General features: G+C 40.3%; 1 protein-coding gene across 2 annotated transcripts; it reads right to left on the bottom strand.

The window, feature by feature from the left end:
- Nucleotides 1–213: 213 nt before the first annotated feature.
- Nucleotides 214–19725, bottom strand: smad9 (SMAD family member 9). 2 transcript variants are annotated; one of them, XM_078545303.1, is made up of 7 exons: nucleotides 19176–19725; nucleotides 14912–15561; nucleotides 9924–10184; nucleotides 6942–7055; nucleotides 5401–5622; nucleotides 3696–3952; nucleotides 214–1377 (listed from the first exon to the last, which is right to left on the bottom strand). In XM_078545303.1, exons 2-7 carry the CDS (start codon nucleotides 15312–15314, stop codon nucleotides 1234–1236), a joined length of 1401 nt encoding a protein of 466 aa, XP_078401429.1. In that variant the 5' UTR covers nucleotides 15315–15561; nucleotides 19176–19725; the 3' UTR covers nucleotides 214–1233. The 2 variants fall into 2 exon arrangements, with proteins under 2 accessions (XP_078401429.1, XP_078401431.1); XM_078545305.1 differs by having other exon boundaries at nucleotides 14987–15561.
- Between the last annotated feature and the right edge of the window lie 2461 nt (nucleotides 19726–22186).

Below are 22186 nucleotides of genomic sequence, written 5' to 3'. Positions count from 1 at the left end.
TTATTGGAATCAAGCTGTTCAGTGACACATGCTATAAGTATGTGTCACTGACTCAGCTATGGCTCAGCTGGGTCAGCTATGATGCTTGCAATGATCAAATAGTATGCTGAATTTCATCATCAAGACTCACACATTTAGGTCAAGTACTTGAGGGCAATTGACATCCATAGAACAATTCCTGAATGAAAGCAGAATAAAGTCAAGCCACAGCATCCTAGATATTTTTATTAAAGAAACAATTTTGTCGTCAAAGTAGAAACTGTGAGTGGAGCAATGACATTCTGCTCCTAAATATTCTTAGCATATGTTGTAAATATATGGTCTGGTATTTCCTAAATGTGCTTGTGACAGCAAATTGCAGATCAATATTACAGCAGCACCTGTCTGCATAAACGTACACTTGTTACAGACCTTTAACTGGAATATTAACTGTTTATTGGATTTGGTGGTATACATGGCTAAATTGGGCAAGATACAACATTTTGTACTGAAAGAGCTGACACATGAAATGAAGTGTGGCATTTTGAAAAGGTCAGTTTCTTTGCAGGCACTAACAAAGTTCAGCAACAACTTAGCCTGGTGGTAGTTATCAGAAGGAAGGAGATCCACTTCTTGGGTTAGGTAATTTAGAGTTTTATAAGCATTCAAATGCAACCAAAATATATTTGTCACACGAAATTTTAAATTTAAAACTGCAGGTCCTCCATGGTTAGGTTAAACTGTTATAATGTATAAGATTATATTTTAAAAGCATCAAATTTGTACTTCAATTTGTCACGTCATTTAATACTTAAGAAAATGTACTAATTTATCCAGAATTTCCTATGTTTTCATTGCAACTTTTAATAAACAGACATCTGTAATACTTTTTTCCCTGGGTGTTTCTAACAAAGTTAAGATATCCTATGTGTATTTAATTGTAGCCTATGAAGGACAATTGTAACCACCAACAAAAAGACAAAGCACCTTTTGAATTCTCTAATTTCCAAGCTCAACTAAGCTAATTATTTTCACCAAAAGCTGCTTGTTTTCAACATGGAAAATTGCTAGACTCTAACTGGCAGAACACCATATTAAAAATCAGGATTAACAAGCTAAATGTAAGACGTAATAATTTTAAAAATAACTCATATAAAACAGAGAAATGCCTGCATACATTGTATGTGTTAGTTCTAACTATTGCCAATTTTTATTTTAGGGGAGGGTTAATACAGAATATAATATATAATAATATTAAGAGACTGAAGAGATGGGGTTATGAGGTGAGCCCATCTGGGTTAAAACTTTATCCAGCCATTGCAGTGGCCCATGCAGATGAATCTCTACCCAACAGGGAGTGCTTGTAACGTCTTGACGATGATACTCTGCTCCCCAGCCCTGAAGTGATAAAAAAAAATCAGTCTTATATATGCAGTTTTCATTTTATGGTTTTATCTATTAAAATTGCATTTTATACCTCTTTTTTGGTTATTTTAATTTTTTTAAGCCATACACCATTTCCCCACAGTGAGGACAACCTGTTGTGAGGCTCCTGTTAGTGGCTCTCTAGAATCAGTCATATGGAGGCGTGGAAGTTGATCAGCATGGGGAATCTCTCCCATTCCTGCTGGGAAACGACTCATCTCTAAACATCCCAATAGTGTGAATTCAACATGTGGGCAACCTTAGGTGCCAGTTTGTATCAAATGCTCTAATACTTGTGCACTAATATATTGCACCACCAGATTGGCCATGATTCTTGTTATGTGTTGTTACTGCCAATTATTGATCTGTGTTGTCTCTCCAAGTGCATGTTTAAAGATTGCTGCTGCTATTGGAAGATTATTTGAGTCTTTATGGCATTTAAAGTCATAACCACTCATTTAACAATTTTCTTTTCAACTTCTGTCTTGGCATAGCGACTTAATCCTATTCTACCTACTCATGTCAAATTACTCATGGAGATAGCCTTTGCCTTCCTCCCTTTACCTCTGTACCGAATGACATGGTCCTTAATGATTTCTGCCACTATCTCAACTGACCTTGGCCTCACTCATCTGAGTTCACTGCCCTCCATTAACCTCTCCCTCCATATAAACTTGCCAACACATAATCAGAGCCACTCCTTTGATCTTGCCATCTTGTGGCATGTCTATTCCATTTGTATCAATCTCTGATCACGTCCTTGTATCCCTCACGACTCTCATCCCCCTTAAACTCTACTTGCTTCTGTGTCCAAACCTCAAGAAGATTCTTCCCAACTCACTTGCAGCTGGACTTTCAAACTCCCAACTTTCTAGCCGTAGTCCTCTGTTTACCACTGTGGCAGGTATCCATCTGCTCAATCACACTCTTACCTCTACCTTTGATGACACGTTACCGGTGAAACCTTTACACTCTCTCACTCTGTCTGTTCCTTGATACGACATTCATCTTCATTCTCTTGACCAAAAGATGCGATTTGAACTTTTATGGTGCACAACTGGTTTTGTCCAGCATTGCCAGTTCTGTCTTGACCACATAAAGCACCATCAGGTCCAACTCGCTCTCCTGTGATAAAATTGCTCATACTCCAGGAGTATTCTGGAATGCAAAGATGATTCACGCTTCTTTTCCCCACTACAACCATCTCCTTAATTCTCTCTTCCTTTCCCTTTCCAGCCTCACCTCTATTAACAAGTGTGAAAAGTTCATGTCTTCTTTATCACTAAGATTGAGATTGTCTGTCCAGCTGCATCCACTGCACCCTCCCTTGCCCTGGCTCAGAAAGCTAAGGTTCTCTTTCCTACCCCATCTTGAAGTTGCATCTTTCTCTAGTTTGTCTTCTGTTTCTCCTCATGCTCTCTCCAAACTCATCTTGTCCATGAGATCGACTCCTCCTTCCTTGACCCTATTCCCAATAAAGTGCTGACCGCTCAACTTCCCTTCCTGGACCCCATTTGATAAAGGATTCTATGCTTTCCGAATCCATAAAAACACTCTACCTTGCTGCCAGCCCCACGCTCAGAATTGGGACCAAGTGTGGGTGCCAGCCAATTTCCTGCTCTCCTACAACTGCAGTGGCTGCCCACAGCTCATTGGCAGCAGGCAAATGAGGCCTGAACCTGAAAATGGATGCTGGCTTTAGGCGGTCAGTACTGGCACTCTGCCATTTCTTATTTTTGTTGGGAACGGGTTGGAGGGGGGGGAGGTTTTGAAGTGGGGACATCTAAATATCGCCCCCACCGCAAAACTTTGATTTATTAAAATAGTTTTTTTGATAAGATGTGGTGGATCTGAACTTCAAAAAGTACAGCATCCCCTGAGAAGGAAATTAATAAGTTTAATAAGTTAAATATAACCTTATATTTTATATAACTACTGCCAGCTGGAAAGGTTTTTCAAGTTATGAGTTCCAAAGCACGACTCAGCTTCTATTCCCCAAGCATGTTAAACAATGCTTAAAATACTCACCATTTTAAATAGTTCAGCAGGCAACAGAGAGCAAAAAAAAATCTACAAAACAGATGATAAACGGCTAATTGTTATTTATAACTATAATTTTTAGGAAATAAAAACATATCATAAATCGAACATTTTTTGTGGCATGAACAACATCTTGCATTAACAGTAGTGGAATATGCCTTTATTAACACAACAAATGTTTTGGATATTGGATTTCATCGACTATGTGTAGTACAAAGCCTTTTCTCCATAATAACACTTAAGTAACTTGCCTTCACAAAGCTCATGCGAATTGTGCACATTTTCGTCAATTCATAGACCACCTCAAATCCATGATTTACAGATTGAGCTAAGAGCTGTGCAAAGAGCTGATTATTGAATATCTTGAGGCTACAGCCACTGGGAATCTTGCAAACAGTAGTTGGATGAAAGCCATGTTGATAATTGCAGTTGCGACTCTGAACAAAGATGCTGCTGTCACTCAAGCATTCGGCATAAACCTCACCTCCAACATAGTACAGGTGGACACCTGGAAGATTTTTGCACAAAGAGTTTATTTTGTTTGCTTGCCTAAGGAATCTTTGTTTAAGAATAAATTAATATTAGGAGACCTCCTAAAGGAATTTTTTTTTCAATATATGTGTTTTTTTTAGGATATATACTTAAGTTTATCTAGCTCTGTGAACTTACAGACAGTCAGGATTAGATGGAACAAAAAACCCTATTAGTGAGACTATTCACATATCATCTGTTTTTGAATACACTTTATCAGAAAGCAGAAGCAGCACTCCAACTCCCTGGCTGGGATTTTCCGGTCCTGCCCGCCACCGGGATTTTCCGGTCCCATCGAAAGGCAATGGACTTTTGGCTGGGCTGCTGCATCCCCCATGGCGGGTCCCACCACAGCGGGGCTGGAAAATCCCAGCCCCAACTCCAGAAGATGAATTAAGTCTGGTGGGAACACCATCGCTGCAAGGACTGCAGCAGTTCAGGAAGAACACTCACCACCATCTTTTCAGGGCAGCTATTAGAGATGGGCTATAAATGTGGCCTGGCCAGCCCTGTGTGTATTCCAAGATAAAAGTAAAAGCATCAGAAGCAATTCTCCATTTGTGATGTAAACAAAAATTGAACCTGGACAAATGTACCTTTATTTTTATTGGCTGATTGTACAACTCCTGTTTTTAGTCTCCACTTAAAGTTTTTCACTCGAGATACCATACCATGACTGATCACCAGTGTATGAACACACTAAACCACCTGACTGTCCCACTGTATTTATAATTCTATCACTGTTACCCCTAAGAACAACATTTCACTTATGAGTATCTAATCTCTTTCAATTAAAAGTTTATTTTTATAGTGCATTTTGCAGTTCTGTTTTAAGTCTTATATTCTGCTCAACAATCAAATTATGCAAATGAGAGTTTAAACTCAACTGCCTGTTCAGGTGGATGTTAAAGATCCCATGGATTTATTTGAGGAAGAACAGTGAATTCTCTCAACATCCTCCATCAGTCACCACTACCAAACACATTCATCTCATTGCTGTTTGTGAGGTGTAGTTGTGTGCACAGTTGATGCTATGTTCACTTCCATGGTAACAGTCACTGCAATTTAAAGTAATTAATTTTTTGAGAGGGGTTCTGGTACAGCCTGAAGCACTACTTATAACTACACAGTTAAATGTGTTGCATTCTTGGGCGTTATCCAAGGCACACATTGTTAAACTAAGTTGTTATTAACTTTGGATGTAAATCCCTTAGTGTTATCTTTCTCAGCTTGTCCATATTCCTCAGCCCTTTGCCCACCTAGCCTGACTCACAGAAATTCCTGATCTCAGCAACTTATTGTGGGAGGATGTCAAGTACTTTTCTCAGAGATTTAAAGGGAAAAACCTGAAAAGACTAAGAAAATTCTTAGGTTAAATAACACATAACCTTTTAAAGAGAAAATGCATTTATTTATGGACCTGACCTTTTCCAATGTGCCGTCTGGTGTTTTCAATTGTAGAATTTCGATTTACATTAGACAGGAGCCCAAGGCAGAACCTGTTCTTATTATTGGAGGGATCTGTAAATCCATCAACCAGTAAACTTGTTGCTGATGCGTGAAAAGCCTCTCCAACTCTATTGTTTAGTTCATAATAGACGATAGAGCACCAGTGATCTGGCTCTTCATAGCAGACAGGCTGTAAATCTGAAAGGAAATCAATTGACAAGATTTGACACATCTCTAGTGAAATCTCATCTGTAATTACCAACATTACAGTAACAAAAAATAGTATTAAAATTAAAATAAGCATCCCATACCTTTCTAAATTAGTGTTATAGCTAGAGATATTCATACTTTGCAATTTTTCTTCAGTCAGGTTAATGCTATTATTTAAATAAATTGACAGGATTTTGCTGCTGTTGCTAACCCACCTACTTGATGGTGCTGTGCTCACCTGAAAACCAATATGCTGGAAGAAGTTATCAGGTCACCTGCTGATGCATATTAAATTTATATCAGTCACAAAACCAGTCAGAAGCAGGCACCCCCCGAACAAAGACACATTTCTCCCTCATTTCGTCAATACACTGGTATTTATGACTATACCATGGCAACAACCTTTTCAATACATTGCTCAAGCAGTCACTCTTCATGCATGGTCCTAGATATTGGCTGCAAAGATGTGGAAGCCACAAGAATCCAACTGATGCCCACAAATGCACTTTCCAGTAAAATTGGTTTGATCAGGATCGGGAGTTGACACACCCTATTTGACTTTTCCCTTTCCCTATGAGCCTGGGAAGTCTGACAATCAATTGTGGTGCTTAACTGCTACCCTGGCTGAGATTAGTAAAGTCAGTAATGGTCAAAACTGTGTCCTTCTTGGTCTGCACAGTTCTGTATTTAAGTTAGAAGGTTGGTTTATAGTGAAATTTTGAGGAGGAAACTGTTAACCGTGGTGCAAATCAGTCCAGGGTGTTTCCCCTCATTTACTAACCTTTAATATCAAAGCACTTGTGTAAATCAAATGCACTGCTAAGGTTAATACCTAACTAATAAAACAGTATTTAAATACATCTCTCCAACAGAAAAGCATAAAGACTGAAGAAATAGCATAAAAATACTTAAATGTTGAATGTAACCAATAAAAGCTGGAAAAGTTCAGGACACCTCCACATATCCACCATTAAAACAAACTAAAGCAAAATAGTCAAGTAAATAACAAGATAACACAGTACATTTCAAATGGTAGGAAGTAGTTGTCTAAATTCTTTGTAAAATTATTTACTCTATATGCTACAATTGTCCTGAATTTTGAGACCATATTTTACATTTACCTAATACGACTAACTATATAATTAAAGTAAATGCATATTGCAGATCAGTCATGTATGACATTCAGACAATGTGGCTCCAACGGCAGTGTCATTGGGTGACCAATAATACTCTCCATCTGTAGATAAATTTACTGCTGCTGTAATTTTAATACTCAGCGTGCCACAAAAACTGCTGTGTTAGCTCACCTTTACTATCAGCCAATTCTGGAACTAATGAGGAGTCGTTTGAGGTATCCATTGGTTGAACATCCCGCATCACCTGTTTGTCTGTGGGTCCATACAGAGGTGCTGGTGTCTTGGCTGCAAACAGACACGGTTGATATTAGCTTTTTTTTATTCGTTCATGGGATGTGGCGTCGCTGGCTAGGCCAGCATTTATTGCCCATCCCTAATTGCCCTTGAGAGTGGAGAGTGCCCTTGCTGTGGAGAAGTTGCCTGTTACTTGTTCAATCAGATGAGACGGATACATAATTATTCTAAATTGATCCTTTTAAAATGATGCAGGTTCCACAAATATTTAAAATAACAGCCAAACCTTGTTAAATCAAATATAGGAATTGCTAGACAAAGAAAAACACCAAGATCCATCCAGTTCCCCTTACACCACCTGATACAATAATAGTGGAGTTTTTGAGTAATCATAGCAGTCTAAGCAGATCCAGATCTACAGCAGATCTACAACAGATCCAGACATAATGGAGTGGTCCAGAGCTTTATGAACCATAGGTCCAAACACACCTGTTCCTCAGAAGCATGTTACATTTATCATATGCCATGTCTCAAATTACTCATGCTGTATCCCAAAATGTTACCTTCTGAAAAAATATTAAGAAGGCATATGGGGTAATTTTCTCTATCAGGTGAGGCATAGAATATAAAAGCAGGAAGGTTATGATAGAATTGTATAAACACTAGTTAGGCTACAGTGACAGTACTGATAGAGTTCTGGTCACTACATTACAGGAAGGATATGATAATATCAGAGAGATACAGAGAGGATTTATGAGGATATTGCCAGGAATGGAGAAGTTTAGCTATGAGGAAAGACTGAATAGGCTGCCGTTAATTTCTTTGGAACAGATTAAGCTAATGGGGAGCTTTAATTGAGGTGTACAAAATTATGAGAGTCTTGGATAAAGACTGGATAGGAAGGACCTATTTCCTTTAGTAGAGAGATCACTAACCAGTTGTGAATAGATTTAAAGTGATAGAAAGGGAGATGAGAATTTTTTTCACCCACAGGGTGGTGGGAGTCTGGAACTTACTTCCTGAAAGGGTGGTAGAAGCAGAAACCTTCATTGATTTAAAAAGTACTTAGATATCTACTTGAATTTCCCTCACCTACAAGGCTACAGACCAAGAGCTGGAAAGTAGGATTAGGCTGGATAGCTCTTTTTCAGCCAACACAGCCACACTGAACCAAATGGCCTCCCTCCCATGCTGTAAATTTCTATGATTCTATGAAACCTGTCTAACTTGAATGAATCAATACTAACTACTTCCATCATTTCCTGAGGAAGCCTATTACACAGACTGACCACTTGCTTTCTGAAATATTATTTCCTCAGATTATTTTAAATTTACCCTCCTTCAAAGTGCATGCCATATCATCTAGTTCTACTGTGCTGCATAAGGTGAAATAGCTCGTCGTGATGGAGATTATCTAGCCCCTTCAGAATCCTAAAAACAGCAATCAGGTCATCTCTCAAACTCTTTTCCAATGAGAACATGCCCAATTTACATAATCGTTAGTGTTCCTGCTAAACTGCGCAGGTGCACAGCTGCAGCCTGTAGGGTACCGCGCAGACTTTGCTCTAGGATAAATAACACAAGTGTAACTCGAGACACGAGTCACGAAAAAAATTTAAAGGGACCACCCACTAAAAAAATTTGGCCACGCAAAGCTACTAAATTTTAAAGGAAACATTGATAATCATTCTTCATATTCCAACATCATTCTGGTTACTCTTATCTTTCTCCTTTCAATAGCTGAAATTTCCTTTTTGTACCGTGGCAACCAGAACTGTACACAGTGGTCGAAGTGTGGTTGCATCAATGATTTATCAAGCGACAGGATTACTTAACTATTTCAACTCAATGTTGACCATTTAATACATCCCAACATCTAATTTGCTTCAACGCTGCCACTAAGTATTTTTGCGATAGCTTCAATTTGGTGTTGGCATCTCCATATCTCTTTCATTTTCCATGCACATTATTTTCTTTTCATTCAAGTACTAGCCCCTTCCTGAATTTTTTATCCCTATGTGAAGCACTTTGCATTTCTCTACATTCAGTTTGGTCTGCCATCTATTTGCCCAATACTCAAGGATATTCAAATCCCCCTGTAGCTTATCCGGCTCCGCTTTGGAGTCCGGTACCTTCATTAGCTCTATAATATCTGCATATTTAGCCACTCTGCTTGTGAGTCATTGCTGTAAATCATCTATAAAGTTAGTAAAGAAAGCGATGACAATCTTCTGGTTTTAATAGTCAACCAATTACATATCTGTTATAATTTTTTTCCATTGAATATTACTTTACTCTTATCAAGCTCTTTTGTCACACCATCAAAGAAAACCAGTAACTTGGATTGAAATGACCTCCCATTCATGAACCCATTTTGGCTATATGTTGTGATTTTATTTCAAACCAGATACTCCATGATCTTATCTTTAATCGGGGTTTCCATAACTTTACTCACAATTGATGTCAAACTCATTGGTCTGTACTCTCTTGGGCCACTTTGCTACTTTTTTTTCAAAAAAATGAATAACATTGGCAGAAAATGCTGGAAAAACTCAGCAGGTCTAACAGCATCTGTGGAGAAAAAGACAGAGTTAACGTTTCGAGTCCGTATGACTCTTTTTCAGTCATACAGACTCGAAACATTAACTCTGTCTTTCTCTCTACAGATTCTGTTAGACCTGCTGAGTTTTTCTAGCATTTTCTGTTTTGTTTCAGATTTCCAGCATCCACAGTATTTTGCTTTTATCTTAGTGAGTAACATCGGCCTTTGTCTAGTTCCTTTAGTGAATTCTGGAAGATTTGTACCAGATTTCCTGAAACTTCTTCCCTTATTCCCTTAAGAATCCTTAAGATATCCTGAGATCATGAAAAATGCTATACAAATGCAAGTTTTTGTCTAAAAATTAATTGAAATGCTACCTGTGAGTTGGTATGGGCTTCTTGAACCAGAACTGCCAGGAGAATTGGGATAGTTGATGTTGGTTGGAGACTGGGGGAAAGTGTTGTTGGGTGAAGTGGGGTAAGGAGGATTTATTTGTTGATGAAAAGAGCTTGGAAAGGTAGCATTGTGTGGCATCAAAGGTTCATTCTGAGGTGGCAGAGGCACATTGCGAAACTTGACAAGTAGACTGTGTTGTGGGTTGAACTCACTATGACGTGGCACAAGTACAGGTGGTAACACTGTAAGAGAACACAAGTTCAGATGGCCAACAAACTTCGAATATAATTTTCTCCTTATCACAACAAAATCATTTAAAAATAATCACAACCAGTAATATGTTACCTATAATTCTTCGTTTTAATTTTGGACCTGTGCTTGAACAAAATACAGTAATTTGTGATATTTAAAATTTGTGGTTGATTTAAAAATTCTGTCATAACTTTAATTGTAATATTTTTTATCTTTGCAAACCCATCCCCCTCTTCAAACACTGACACAAACAAACCCAATTCCCTGTGGAAGATGAGCTGGATAGTAATTCCTTCTTTTAACTCTTAATGTGCAGGCAGTTTCAGTGAACTTCCCTGGGTCAAACAAACTGGTAAGGGTTTCAGTTCAGGCAGTGATGCTGAAAGGTGGCCATTTTTGCATTGGCCAAGTTGTGCTTGTTATAAGCTGCCCTCAGTTTTTTTTCCCTCCTCTCTTAAAACAGACATGCAGCAATTATTCATTTTCAAGTTGGGAATATTAGCAGGCTATCCAACTATGGAAGGCATCACCACCAAAGCCAATCAATGTTCAGCTGAAATAGATCCTGTGGAAATGGTTGTGTAATAATCAGGGATGGGAACCCGCAGCACATCTTTCTCCTATTTCAGGGGCACCGTGGTCAATTGTAGGTGAAGGTAAAGGATATTCCTGGGCAATTCTACTTACATGGGGACATCTGACAAAGTGCTTCTTTAATAAGATTGACAGCTTGAACAAAACAATGCAGGAAATGAATCAAAATTATCCTTGGGTATTACGTACAACTGTTGCGCTGTCTTAGCAGTCTTGTGCATTAAGTGCCCATTTACAAAATTGACATTTACCTGTGACATGCTCAGTCATGTATCAGTTTTAATCACTGTGCACACTTTCATTACTTAGGTACACATGATGGCATTTCTGGCTATAAAATATTGTACATAATTCCAATACAAGAGATATTAAAATTAGCTCTTAAAAGAACAAGTTATTTATTATTCAAACTGCACAGAATTACTACCAATTTATCAGAGAAATAATTAATCATTTGATAACTGAACATCCTTTGAAGTTTTTCCAAACTATAAGCATGTCAGCCAAAATGGTCATACTAGATCTGCTAAGATTTCTTTACAATTTCTAAAGCTGAATGGCATAAAATTAATAAGAATATTCTTTCTTAGTACTCTCAGCAAGGTCTGCCCAAAAATACTGTCACATATCATATCAATGCAGGAGAATTACAATTATAACATTAGTCATAATTTCTGCAGTTCAGCAATTGATGACCTCGCAAGCTCAGCTCTGCCATCATGGTACATAGAGAAAGGAAAAATAACTTAAGTGCTGAGTCACCCATCCTGCTCACCTTCCATTGGTAGGTTACTTGCCAGTGCTTTCAACCAGGGATGAAAGGTAGCACAAAGCAAGTGTATTAAAAATCATCACAAGCAGGTAGGCTAATGATTACTTAGCAATAGCTCTATGAGCTGTAGAGTTCCTCATACATAACTTGCCAGTTACAGAGGATTCATAGTGACAAGCACAGCTGGAGTGATGCCCCTGGAACATCCTGCCCCTCCCAGCTGAAAACAGTCCATGTGGGAGTGAAAATGATTGAAAACTTTGGGTACCAGATCTGGGTGTGGTAAGAGTAATTAGCCTCTTTTTAAACTATGTCAAAAATCATGGGCTGAATAATACGGGGCTGGGGGGAGGCAGGCGGACGCCTGCACAACCCCCACCCCTGGGGAAGCAAAGTCGGCATGGAGCTGATGTGCTCCATGCCAACCCGTCCCGCAGCCATAACGCGCTGCGGGGTGGCTAAATGAAGTCTAAGTGGGACTTCCACCCTTCGCTGGGGAGGAAGTCCCGGCCTCTGGAGCTGCTGGCCAATCAGACCCGGCAGCACCAAGGGCATATCAGTGGCAGTTGCCAGGGTTCCAAAACGATATAGATGGGTTGGTGGTGTGGGTGGTAAAGTGGCAGATGGATCTTAACATAGAGAAGTGTGAAGTCATACATTTAGGGAGATCAAACAGTTACAGGGATTACACAATAAATGGGAATATACTAAGAGGGGTAGATGAAGTGAGAGATCTTGGCATACAAGTACACAGGTCCATGAAGGCAGCAGTTCAAGTAGACAAGGTTGTAAAGAAGGCTTATGGAATGCTCTCCTTCATTGGCAGAGGTATAGAATATAAAAGTAAGGATATAATGTTGGAATTGTATAAAACACTGGTGAGGCCACAGCTGGAGTATTGTGTGCAGTTCTGGTCACATTACAGGAAGGACGTAATAGCTCTGGAGAGAGTACAGAGGAGGTTTACAAGAATGTTGCCAGGGTTAGAAAAGTGTAACTACGAAGAGAGATTGGAGAGGTTGGGGTTATTTTCCTTAGAACAAAGAAGGCTGAGAGGTGACTTGATTGAGGTGTACAAAATTATGAGGGGAAGTGGTCAAGATAAAATAGTTTCCCTTGGTGGGGAATTCTAGAACCAGGGGACATAGATTCAAGATAAGTGGCAGAAGATGTAGGGGGCACATGAGGAAGAACTTTTTTACGCAGAGGGTAGTGAGTGTCTGGAATTCGCTGCCCAAGTTGGTGGTAGAGGCAGAAACTCTAAACTCTTTTAAAAAGTACCTGGATCTGCACCTTAAGTGCTGTAAGCTGCAGGGCTATGGGCCGGGTGTAGGAAGGTGGGATTAGAAAGGGCACATGGGTGTCCTCGGGCTGGCAAGGACAAGATGGGCCGAATGGCCTCCTTCTGTGCTGTAACTTTTCTGTGGTTCTATGGCTGCAGGAGAAGAAGGGAGAAGGCACATGGATCCCTGGAGCAGGTAAGAACAGGGTCTTGGGCAGGGAGGGTTTGGTTAGGTCAGGGAGGGGGGCAGGGTGGGTGGGCTTAAGTCTGCAGATGGGTAGGATGGAAGGGGATGTTCAATCTTAGGGGGGCTGCCCCATGATCGGTAGCCCCCAAAGAGCGAACACCCCATTCCTTCCTACCCTTTGAAGAACTTTTTAAAAATATCGGGCTGCCCACTCATGCTCAGCTGCCCACGCCAAACATGCTGTCATGGGCAGCGTAGTACCAAATAAGCCTATATGACCCTTGATTACTTATTTGAATATGATGGGTGGGCTGCCAATTCACCCCCCCACCCACATATTATGGGGGTGAACTCGGGGCTGGGCAGGAAGGTGGTGGGGTGGGCATCCGCCATATTTCACATACCACCCCCCCCCCCCCCACCCCCCGCACCACCCGGCCAAAACAGACCTGGCCAGGGGCACATAAAATACAGCCCCTTGTTTCCAGGAGGCTATGGAATGTCAGGGAATAGTTCTCAGGAAATATTTGCTCTGTGCATGCTTGGCATTGGTCAAAGCGAATGAAGGCAATACTGCAAGGTCATTGCAACTTTTCTTTTAAGCTGAGCACATGCAACTTCCCTACCCCACACCCACCCCAAAACAATCAAATTACCGCAGGGCTTAACTGAATTTTGTGGGCTTCCATTCCCACTCACATTTTGTACAGTTTTGGCTGCCTTAAAGGAGTTGGAACTGAAACAATTTCCACAGCCATTGGTTAAATCTGCTTTAGTCCCATTTCTATAGACAAGAAAACTTACAGATGCACAAAGTAAAAGGTGATGGATTCATTGAATTACTAAAAGAACCATGAAATAAGCAGGAATAAATTGAATATTTAGCAGCTGACTGTGTTGTGGAGCTCATGTTAAACCTGATAGAGTTTGCTTGTGTTTTTAACACTTATAAACACCTTTAAAAAACATTTTAAAAGATTACATGGAATGGTCTATTGCAATTGCAAATAATTATTAAATATTGTTGTGAAAAGAGACATGTCTAAGCTTTTTGTCTTGCACTCATCAGAACACTCGCAAGAATCAGCAATACTCAAGTTCTGTGCTACCAAACGACTATTTACATTATTAAATACACTACCAAGCTTAAAATAAATAGACAAGGTTTTGCTAATAGCTTACTCAGCAGATTTTTCCAGAGCAGTTCTCTTCATACACAAGTACCAAAAGCATTGTTTCGCTATACATTAACTTCAGTACACACAAAATTCCAAGTCTAGATACTATTAATTAAATGCTCAGATACAATAAATCTTTTGGTGCAAAATAATAACAATGTGGCACAAAAAATAAAATTTATTGCAGATTGAATTCAACAGGGACATGACTTTATACTTAATTGTCATTCTTTGCAACAAAATTTGCCTATTATGATCACCCTTGGTATTGACCAAATGATATTTGGACACATGTCATCATATGTTCAAGAGCTCATTAATTTTCGGCTTACAAATGATATTAAATGGGATACCTGACCACATTTAATTTTAATTAAAAATATTATACTTTACCTGCATGCTTTCTCTTGTGGCCACTTACTACCTGCAGGTATTTAAAATAAACATACATTTGTTGTAGGAAATCGAACAATCACACAACTAATGCCACCGGTTTCTGTGTGAATCCTACATTCGTGAGGTAACACTAGACTACAACTCCAAGATGGCAGGCTTGAGAAAAAGACAGACCAGTACTCAATGAATGAGTTTTTAAAAAAAGACATATTTTTGCTTACATTAGGTTATGGGCTTGCAATATTATTGTGTAATTGTTAAGACAGGTTTAATTGTACTCAGTATTAAATATACCACAATAGACATACCTGGCATTTCCACCCTCCTGTAATGATAAGGGTTAATACATACTTCTTTCTGCTTTGAACCAAATGGGAACTCACAATACTCGAGAGGTTTTAACTCATGGTGGGACTGTAAATCTGGCCATCGCCATACCCTGCAGTAAATAACATGTGGTAAACCTTTACGGTGAGACACTTGTAATCTCCCATCCAAAGACCTTGGGATGGTGACACATTTGCTAAGCTGCCCTGGTGAGCTGAGGGCTTTCTCCAGGTCCTCCATTGCCCCTTTCTTTTTCTTCAGTTTTTTCACTAGCGAGTCCACAGCCTTTTCAGCCCATTTTTCCTCCTCATCTCCTTGTTTCCACCCCAAAAGTCTTTTCACTGCAGGACTTGTGAAGGAAAACAAGCTGACCATAGTCATCATTGAAAGCACAAAGGAGGTGCTTTTTTTAAACGGATAGGAAATATGAAAAAAATGTCATCACTGAGGCCTCCAAAGCCCGTGGAGTTCGATAATCATCCAGGATAAAGTTCCAGTGATATTTGGAGGTCAGCCACAGCAAATCTCTTCAATGCTCTGAATGTGTAGCTGGCCACTGGGAAAATCGGAGAAGCTTCCAGAAATGAATGCCTTTCTTCTGTAGTCAGATGCCAGCTGCTATTAATTTCACCTGTTAGAATAATACACAACCGCGTTAAAGCTCAGAGAAATATTGACTATTCCTTTAGAAGGTGTCATTATTTTAGTGTATTTTACATTTCAATGTTACAATATTTGCTATGAAATGCAAAGCAACCCCTTTGCCCATGGAACTAAGTTACAGTGTAAAAAAAGCTTACACATATATAGATGAATATACATATACACTCACACACACACACAGCCAGGATTGAAATTAAAATATACAATTTCAGTGGCAAAATGTGTAATATTTGATTACTGCAATGCCTGATTACTGTACTGTTTCTGCAATTAGAGACCGCTAGCAAATGATGTAAACACAAAAACAGCTTGAGAGTCCGAAATAATACAAAGTGAAATCTGTAAATTACAGGTGCCTTAAGGACTGGTATCAGCAGTCCTTCTTTTGCAGATGTCCTTATTTTCAAAATGGTCATTCTATGTACTGTAAATTTTTTCAGTAGGATGGGGAGTTATTTACCCAGCATTCATACTGGCAGGTAAATCACTCTATCCCTCAGACAGAGCCAAGGAAAAATCATTCAATCACAGAGATAGAGTAATTTCTCTGTCATTATCGATGCTGGGTAAAGAGCTGCCCAATCAGTGAAAGCTATTTAGTCATAGTATTAGTGTCATAGAGTTATACAGCACAGAAACAGGCCCTTCGGCCCATCATGTCTGTGCCAGCCATCAAGCACCTATCTATTGTAATCCCATTTTCGGGTTATTTGATAAAACCTGCTGCCATCTTGCACTGACCTGCAAATCCTGCATTTTAAGTTGCAAAATGGTTTGATGTATTGAAGGGTGTCCATTGACCTTTCCAGCCAATAAAGTGTTTTTGTTGTGTAATCACTATTGTAATGTAGGAAACATGGCAACCAATGTGTGGACAGCAAACTCCCACAAAGGGCAATGTGATAACAACGAGGTAATCTGTTTTAGCGATTGAGGGATAAATATTGGCCAGGATACTGAGGATAACTCCCTGCTATTTTTCGAATGTCATGGGATCTTTTACATCCACCTGAGAGAGCAGAAAGGGCCGCAGTTTAACATCTCATCCAAAAGAAGCACCTCTGACAGTGCAGTACTCCCTCAGTACCGCCCTGAAGTGTCAGACTAGACTTTTGTGCTTAAATCTCTGGAGTAGGACTTGAGCCCACAAACTTCTGACTCAGAGGTGAGAGTACTACCAACGAAACCACAGCTCTGTGTACCGTGTGTGCATGGACTTATAATTGGAGGAGGTAGCTGAGAAAGGATTAAGAGAAGCCAGGATAGGGTTCAGCCATGAAGTTAATTGAAAACAAGTCAAAGATCTTAAAATTAGATCACTGAAGCTTGGGGAGAGTGGTGGTGATTGCACCACAGTCACAGAGGATGTAATTTATGGCTTTGATCAGGGGTGTTCCAGTGTTTTGACTGAATGGGAAACCTGACTGGGGAGATTCAAACATAGAGATGTGGGGAAAATGGCCATGAATTTGGGAGGCAACAACACATTCAAGGACTTTGGAGTGGAAAGCAAGGTTGGAGGTGGGGAGGTAGTTTTTTGAGGACAGACTGGAGAGATGCAGAGCACCAGTACAACAGATTAGTGACAAAGAAGTCCATGAGCTCCTCACATTTGTTGAAGGAGGTAAGGGTGGAGGGGACAGGGGAAGAAGAGTTACCTAAAATACCCACAACTTGCAAATCCATTTGAATATGCCCTTTTGCAATATATGGAACATAGATGAAAATGAAAATCACATCACAAAACCAATCAATCTTAAATTAGTAAGAATCTGATATCAAACCATCAACACTTGTTAGATAAAACTGTGCTGTATTATGGATGGATATGGGGAGATGGTGGCATAGTGATAATGTCACTGGACTAGTAATCCAAAGGCCCAGGCTAATGCTCTGGGGACATGGGTTCAAATCCCACCATGGCAGCTGATGGAATTTAAATTCAATTTATCATCTGGAATTGGCTAATCTCAGTAATGGTGACCATAAAACTTTCATTGTATGGCAGGCAGATGGTAAATGCCAAGCTGCCCAAATCCCAGAGGGTAACCTGAAGCAGATGCCACAGCTATTTGTACTTATTTTAAGATACAGGCTTTGAATTCAGTAAAAAGATCACTGAAACAGGTTTCTTACAAAAATAAATTAAACCTTTATTAATAGAAGAAATGATTAATTAATAGCAGACATACATAGATCTACAAATTACCCATGATAGCTTCTAAATCCCCTAGTTAGCCCAACCCCCAGTTACACTTTTGTTAAGGCAAGTGAGACACATTGAGTTTGAAAGACCCATGCAAAGTAACACACAACACTCTGAACAGTCGAATTCAAAGTGAGTTTTTCTCAGCTTCAGTTCCTTGTAGACAACAGCTTGAGGCTTAGATGCTCAAGGTTCTTCACACTTGTGTTAGATCTTAGAATTCCTGCCCTTACAAACAGCCTTCTCTCCTTTATACATATTTTCCCCATTGAATGCAAATTCCCATGGTTTCACTATGTCTTTGGACTTTACCTCTCTAATAATAAAAATCCACTGAAGTACCAATTTTACCAGTAATCTTTGGGAAAAATAAATAGACTGTTTCTAACTTCTCCTGGCTAAATGAAACATTTCACCCTACTTCCCCCCACCCCCTGCCTTTTGAATTCAAGATAGTCTGGATTACTTAAAAATGCAAACATTCCCTTTACACCTATGTGTACCTACTTAACATTTCAAACCAAGCTTATCTTCTGTTACATCAAAGCCTTCAGACCAGCTGCCTTTAATTCAATTAAGTCCCACACACACACACACAGGCCCATAGACACAGAGCCCACTATTACTCTACTTCACAATAAATTCCAATAACATTATGAAAATTATTATATCTTCCTGACAATCAGCAATTGTCGTAAAAACCCCATCTGGGAAGGAAATCTGCCATCCTTACTCGGTCTGGCCTACATGTGACCACAGATCTACAGACAACGTACAGACTCCTGCTGTCCTCTGAAGTGTCCTGATCAAGGGCAATTGGGGATGTGCAACAATGCTGCCTTTTCCATTGACGCCCACCTCCCCTGAAAGAATAAAAGAAAGCTCTATTATTGATGTTGGGCTGTAATTTGTGACTGGGGACAGGTCTGTGTCATTAGCCACCGGGCCACGATTGACCTCGTGGACGTTGCATTAAGCCCACCTCGGCTCGTAAAACCTTCCCTCCAACATAAGAGAGCTCGTCTTATGCGGAGATTTTTAACCAAGAAAGACTTCTTTAAAAATTGGCCAACACATGAAACTCTTCTGCTCGTACCTTATCCCTCTCGCTCCCACGACAGGCGGGTGACACCCAGGCTATAAGGTTTCTAACTCCTCACGATTACGCTGTTGTGATGCTGGGAGATTTCTTTTAAATGTTTCGATGACTTAACTTTAACTAACTCGTTCGATAAAACATTTTTAAGAACATGCATTCATCATGACTGGTACCCGTAATCCATTTTGAGTTCAGAGTCGATAACATGAAACGAATCCCCAAGCTAGAAAGGTATTTAACATTCTTTATTTTAAAATGCATTGAAGGTTCAACTTACTGATCCTTCTGAAATGCCCGAGGATCCCGTCAGCGCCGCCCGTGTGACGATCTCATGGAGAGTAAGGGGAGATTAAAGAGGTACTTAATTACGAGTTACGAAAAGCAGAGGTGAGTGAGCTATAGCGACGGAAAATGCACGGGGACAAGCAGTAGGAATCAGGGTCATAGAGAACCTTACTTCTCACACCCAGACAAAGAAATTCGCAGTCACAGACCACCACTGTCAAAGTCATGGAGTCAGAGGTAGGAGTCAGAATCAGTGAAGTGCCAGAGAGACAGTCAGTCTGAGTCTCACAGTGCTATTCACAAGGATCAGGCGAAGAGAATGCCAATCAGGAAAAGTCACAGAGCCGAAGTTACTAAGTGACATTCACAGCCAAGTCAGATAGTCACGGTGCTAATCGAAAGACAGTCAGAGTGCCAGAATCAAGGGCTTAATGTTTGAATTTCAGCCATAGGTTTGCTTTCGCAAAAGTCAGCGTCAAAAACATGCAGCCTTATACCATTCCTACACTGTGATTTTGGCACCAGTACAGCACTGACATAGTCATCATGTCAGGGTCAAAAGTGCAGTATTATGCTGCTGGTGTCAGCCCAGTCTCATCTGTACTGGAAGAGACACAACCTTAAAGAAGTTATCTCAAATAGATTTTTTTTGCATCAGTTGTGAAAGCCACCTTACGGCGAAATAGCTTTCAATCTTACAAACAGTGCAAGAAGCCTGGAAATCGCATCAGTACATGTTTAAATGTGAAAACAACTCAGTGTAACTACACTCTCCCCACAAAGCTGCTGTGCAAATAGTGCTGGCACCAAACCATGACGCTTACATCAGTCAGGGGCACATTCAGTCCAAATTATAGATGCAGCCAGTCAAGTGTGCTCCAAGGAAAGTGCAATTCTGCACATGCAAACCTCAAAATGTGTTACATCTGTGCTCATTGACTTCCAACTGCAAGTGAAATTTCTAAAGTAAGAATAGAATAGATTTCTGGTCAGTTCTTTTCAGACTTGGTCATTTTAAAGAGCATTAGTTCATCTGCAGACTGATTGCAAGTTGACCTTCATGTGGTCATATTCCCAATGCCAAACTACCCATTTTTTTGTGACATCATGAGCATTGCAAACCGCATATGTGCCAAAACCCACCAATCCTCACAGTGCAATGGTTGAACCAAAGCATCTTGATCTCCTCCATGCCCTTCAACAGCAATGAAAAACTTGCTTTTTGAAACCAGTTCTTCAAAGTGCAAAGCAAAATATTGTGGATGCTGGAAATCTGAAACAAAAACAGAAAATGCTGGAAAAACTCAGCAGGTCTAACAGCATCTGAGGAGAGAAAAAAACAGAGTTAAAGTTTTGAGTCCGTATGACTTCTTCAGAGCTAAAGAGAAGTAAAGATGTGATGAAATTTATACTGTTTAAGGGGAGGGGGTGGAGCAGGTGAAGCTGGATAGAAGGCCAGTGATAGGTGAAGGCAAGGGAGAGATTGTCAGAGATGTAATGGGCAAAATGACAAAGGGGTATTAAAGGTAGTGGTACTGGCTAGAGGAGGAGGTGCTGATGGTGGCATTAAGGTCAGAAAGGAGAATGTGATAATAGCAGGACAAGGGAAAGCACTCTGGAAAGAACAACATGAACAAGTGACAGATGGCCCTTGAGGGGGTGGGGTGGGGGAGGGGACAGTGGTGGGAAAAAAGATTGAAAATAGGATAGGAAGTGGGGATAAAACAATGAATAAAAATGAAAATAAATAAAAATAAAAATAAGTGGATAAGAAATAAAAATGAAAATGAATATTGAAAAAAGGGACAAAAAAGGGAGTGGGGATGGAGGAGAGAGTCCATGATCTGAAGTTGTTGAACTCAATATTCAGTCCAGAAGGCTATAAAGTGCCTAATGGGAAGATGAGGTGCTGTTCCTCCAGTTTTCATTGAGCTTCACTGGAACATTGCAGCAGGCCAAGGACGGACATGTGGGCATGAGAGCAGGATGGGGTGTTGAAATGGCAAGCGACAGGAAGGTCTGGGTCATGCTTGCAGACAGACCGAAAGTGGTCACTCAGTCTGCACTTGGTCTCTCCAATGTAGAGGAGACCACATTGGGAGCAGCGAATGCAGTAGACCAAATTGAAGGAGGTGCAAGTGAAGCACTGCTTCACCTGAAAGGAGTGTTTGGGCCTTTGGATGGTGAGGAGGGAGGAGGTAAAGGGGGCAGCTGTTGCACCTTCTGCGATTGCCTGGGATAGTGCCGTGGAAGGGGGATAAGGTGTTGGGGGTGATGGAGGAATGGACCAGGGTGTCCCAGAGGGAACGGTTCCTACGGTGGGGTGGGGGGTGGGTGAAGGGAAGATGTGTTTGATGGTGGCATCATGCTGGAGTTGGCGGAAATGAGATGGCCACCATCAGCACCTCCTCTAGCCAGTACCACTACCATTAACACCCCTTTGTACTTTTGTCCATGACATCTCTGGCAATCTCTCCTTTGCCTCCACCTATCACTGGGCTTCTATCCAGCTTCACCTGCTCACCTGCTCCACCCCCTCCCCTTAAACAGTATAAATTTCATCACATCTTTATTTCTCTTTAGCTCTGAAGAAGTCATACGGACTCAAAACGTTAACTCTGTCTTTCTCTCCACAGATGCTCTTAGACCTGCTGAGTTTTTCCAGCACTTTCCGTTTTTGTCTTCAAAGTGCAGTTTCTTCCTGTCCTTTGCAAGTCTATCCTGCTTTAATTGTCATTCTTCTTAAGCTCACCATCTCTTTTGACCCCAGGTGCAACACATGAACCTCCTTCACCACTAATATTGATATCAAAAAGCTCGATTTCCCCTGAACTTTGAATAAAGAATTGAAAATAAAAGCAAAGCACTGCGGATGCTGTGGATCTGAAATTAGATTTGAAAACGCTGCTTCCATTATCTTCGATGTAAATTAAGAGCTAATAATTGGAGTGTGCTAAACGTGATTTCCCTTTTTCAGCAGGGGTGGTATACACCATGTCTCAC

Source organism: Cetorhinus maximus, chromosome 7, assembly GCF_964194155.1.
Source record: "Cetorhinus maximus chromosome 7, sCetMax3.hap1.1, whole genome shotgun sequence".
Lineage (NCBI taxonomy): Eukaryota > Metazoa > Chordata > Chondrichthyes > Lamniformes > Cetorhinidae > Cetorhinus > Cetorhinus maximus.
Note: the sequence above shows the minus strand (reverse complement) of the source record. Positions and strands in the feature narration are given on the sequence as shown.

Coding starts and splice junctions, on each gene's coding strand:
- smad9 (XM_078545303.1), bottom strand. CDS start 15,314: ATGATGACTATGGTCAGCTTGTTTTCCTTCACAAGTCCTGCAGTGAAA. Junction 5,623..6,941: donor AGAATTGGCTGATAGTAAAG/GTGAGCTAACAC, acceptor ATTTCCTTTCAG/ATTTACAGCCTGTCTGCTAT. Junction 1,378..3,695: donor TTCGCATGAGCTTTGTGAAG/GCAAGTTACTTA, acceptor TTATCACTTCAG/GGCTGGGGAGCAGAGTATCA.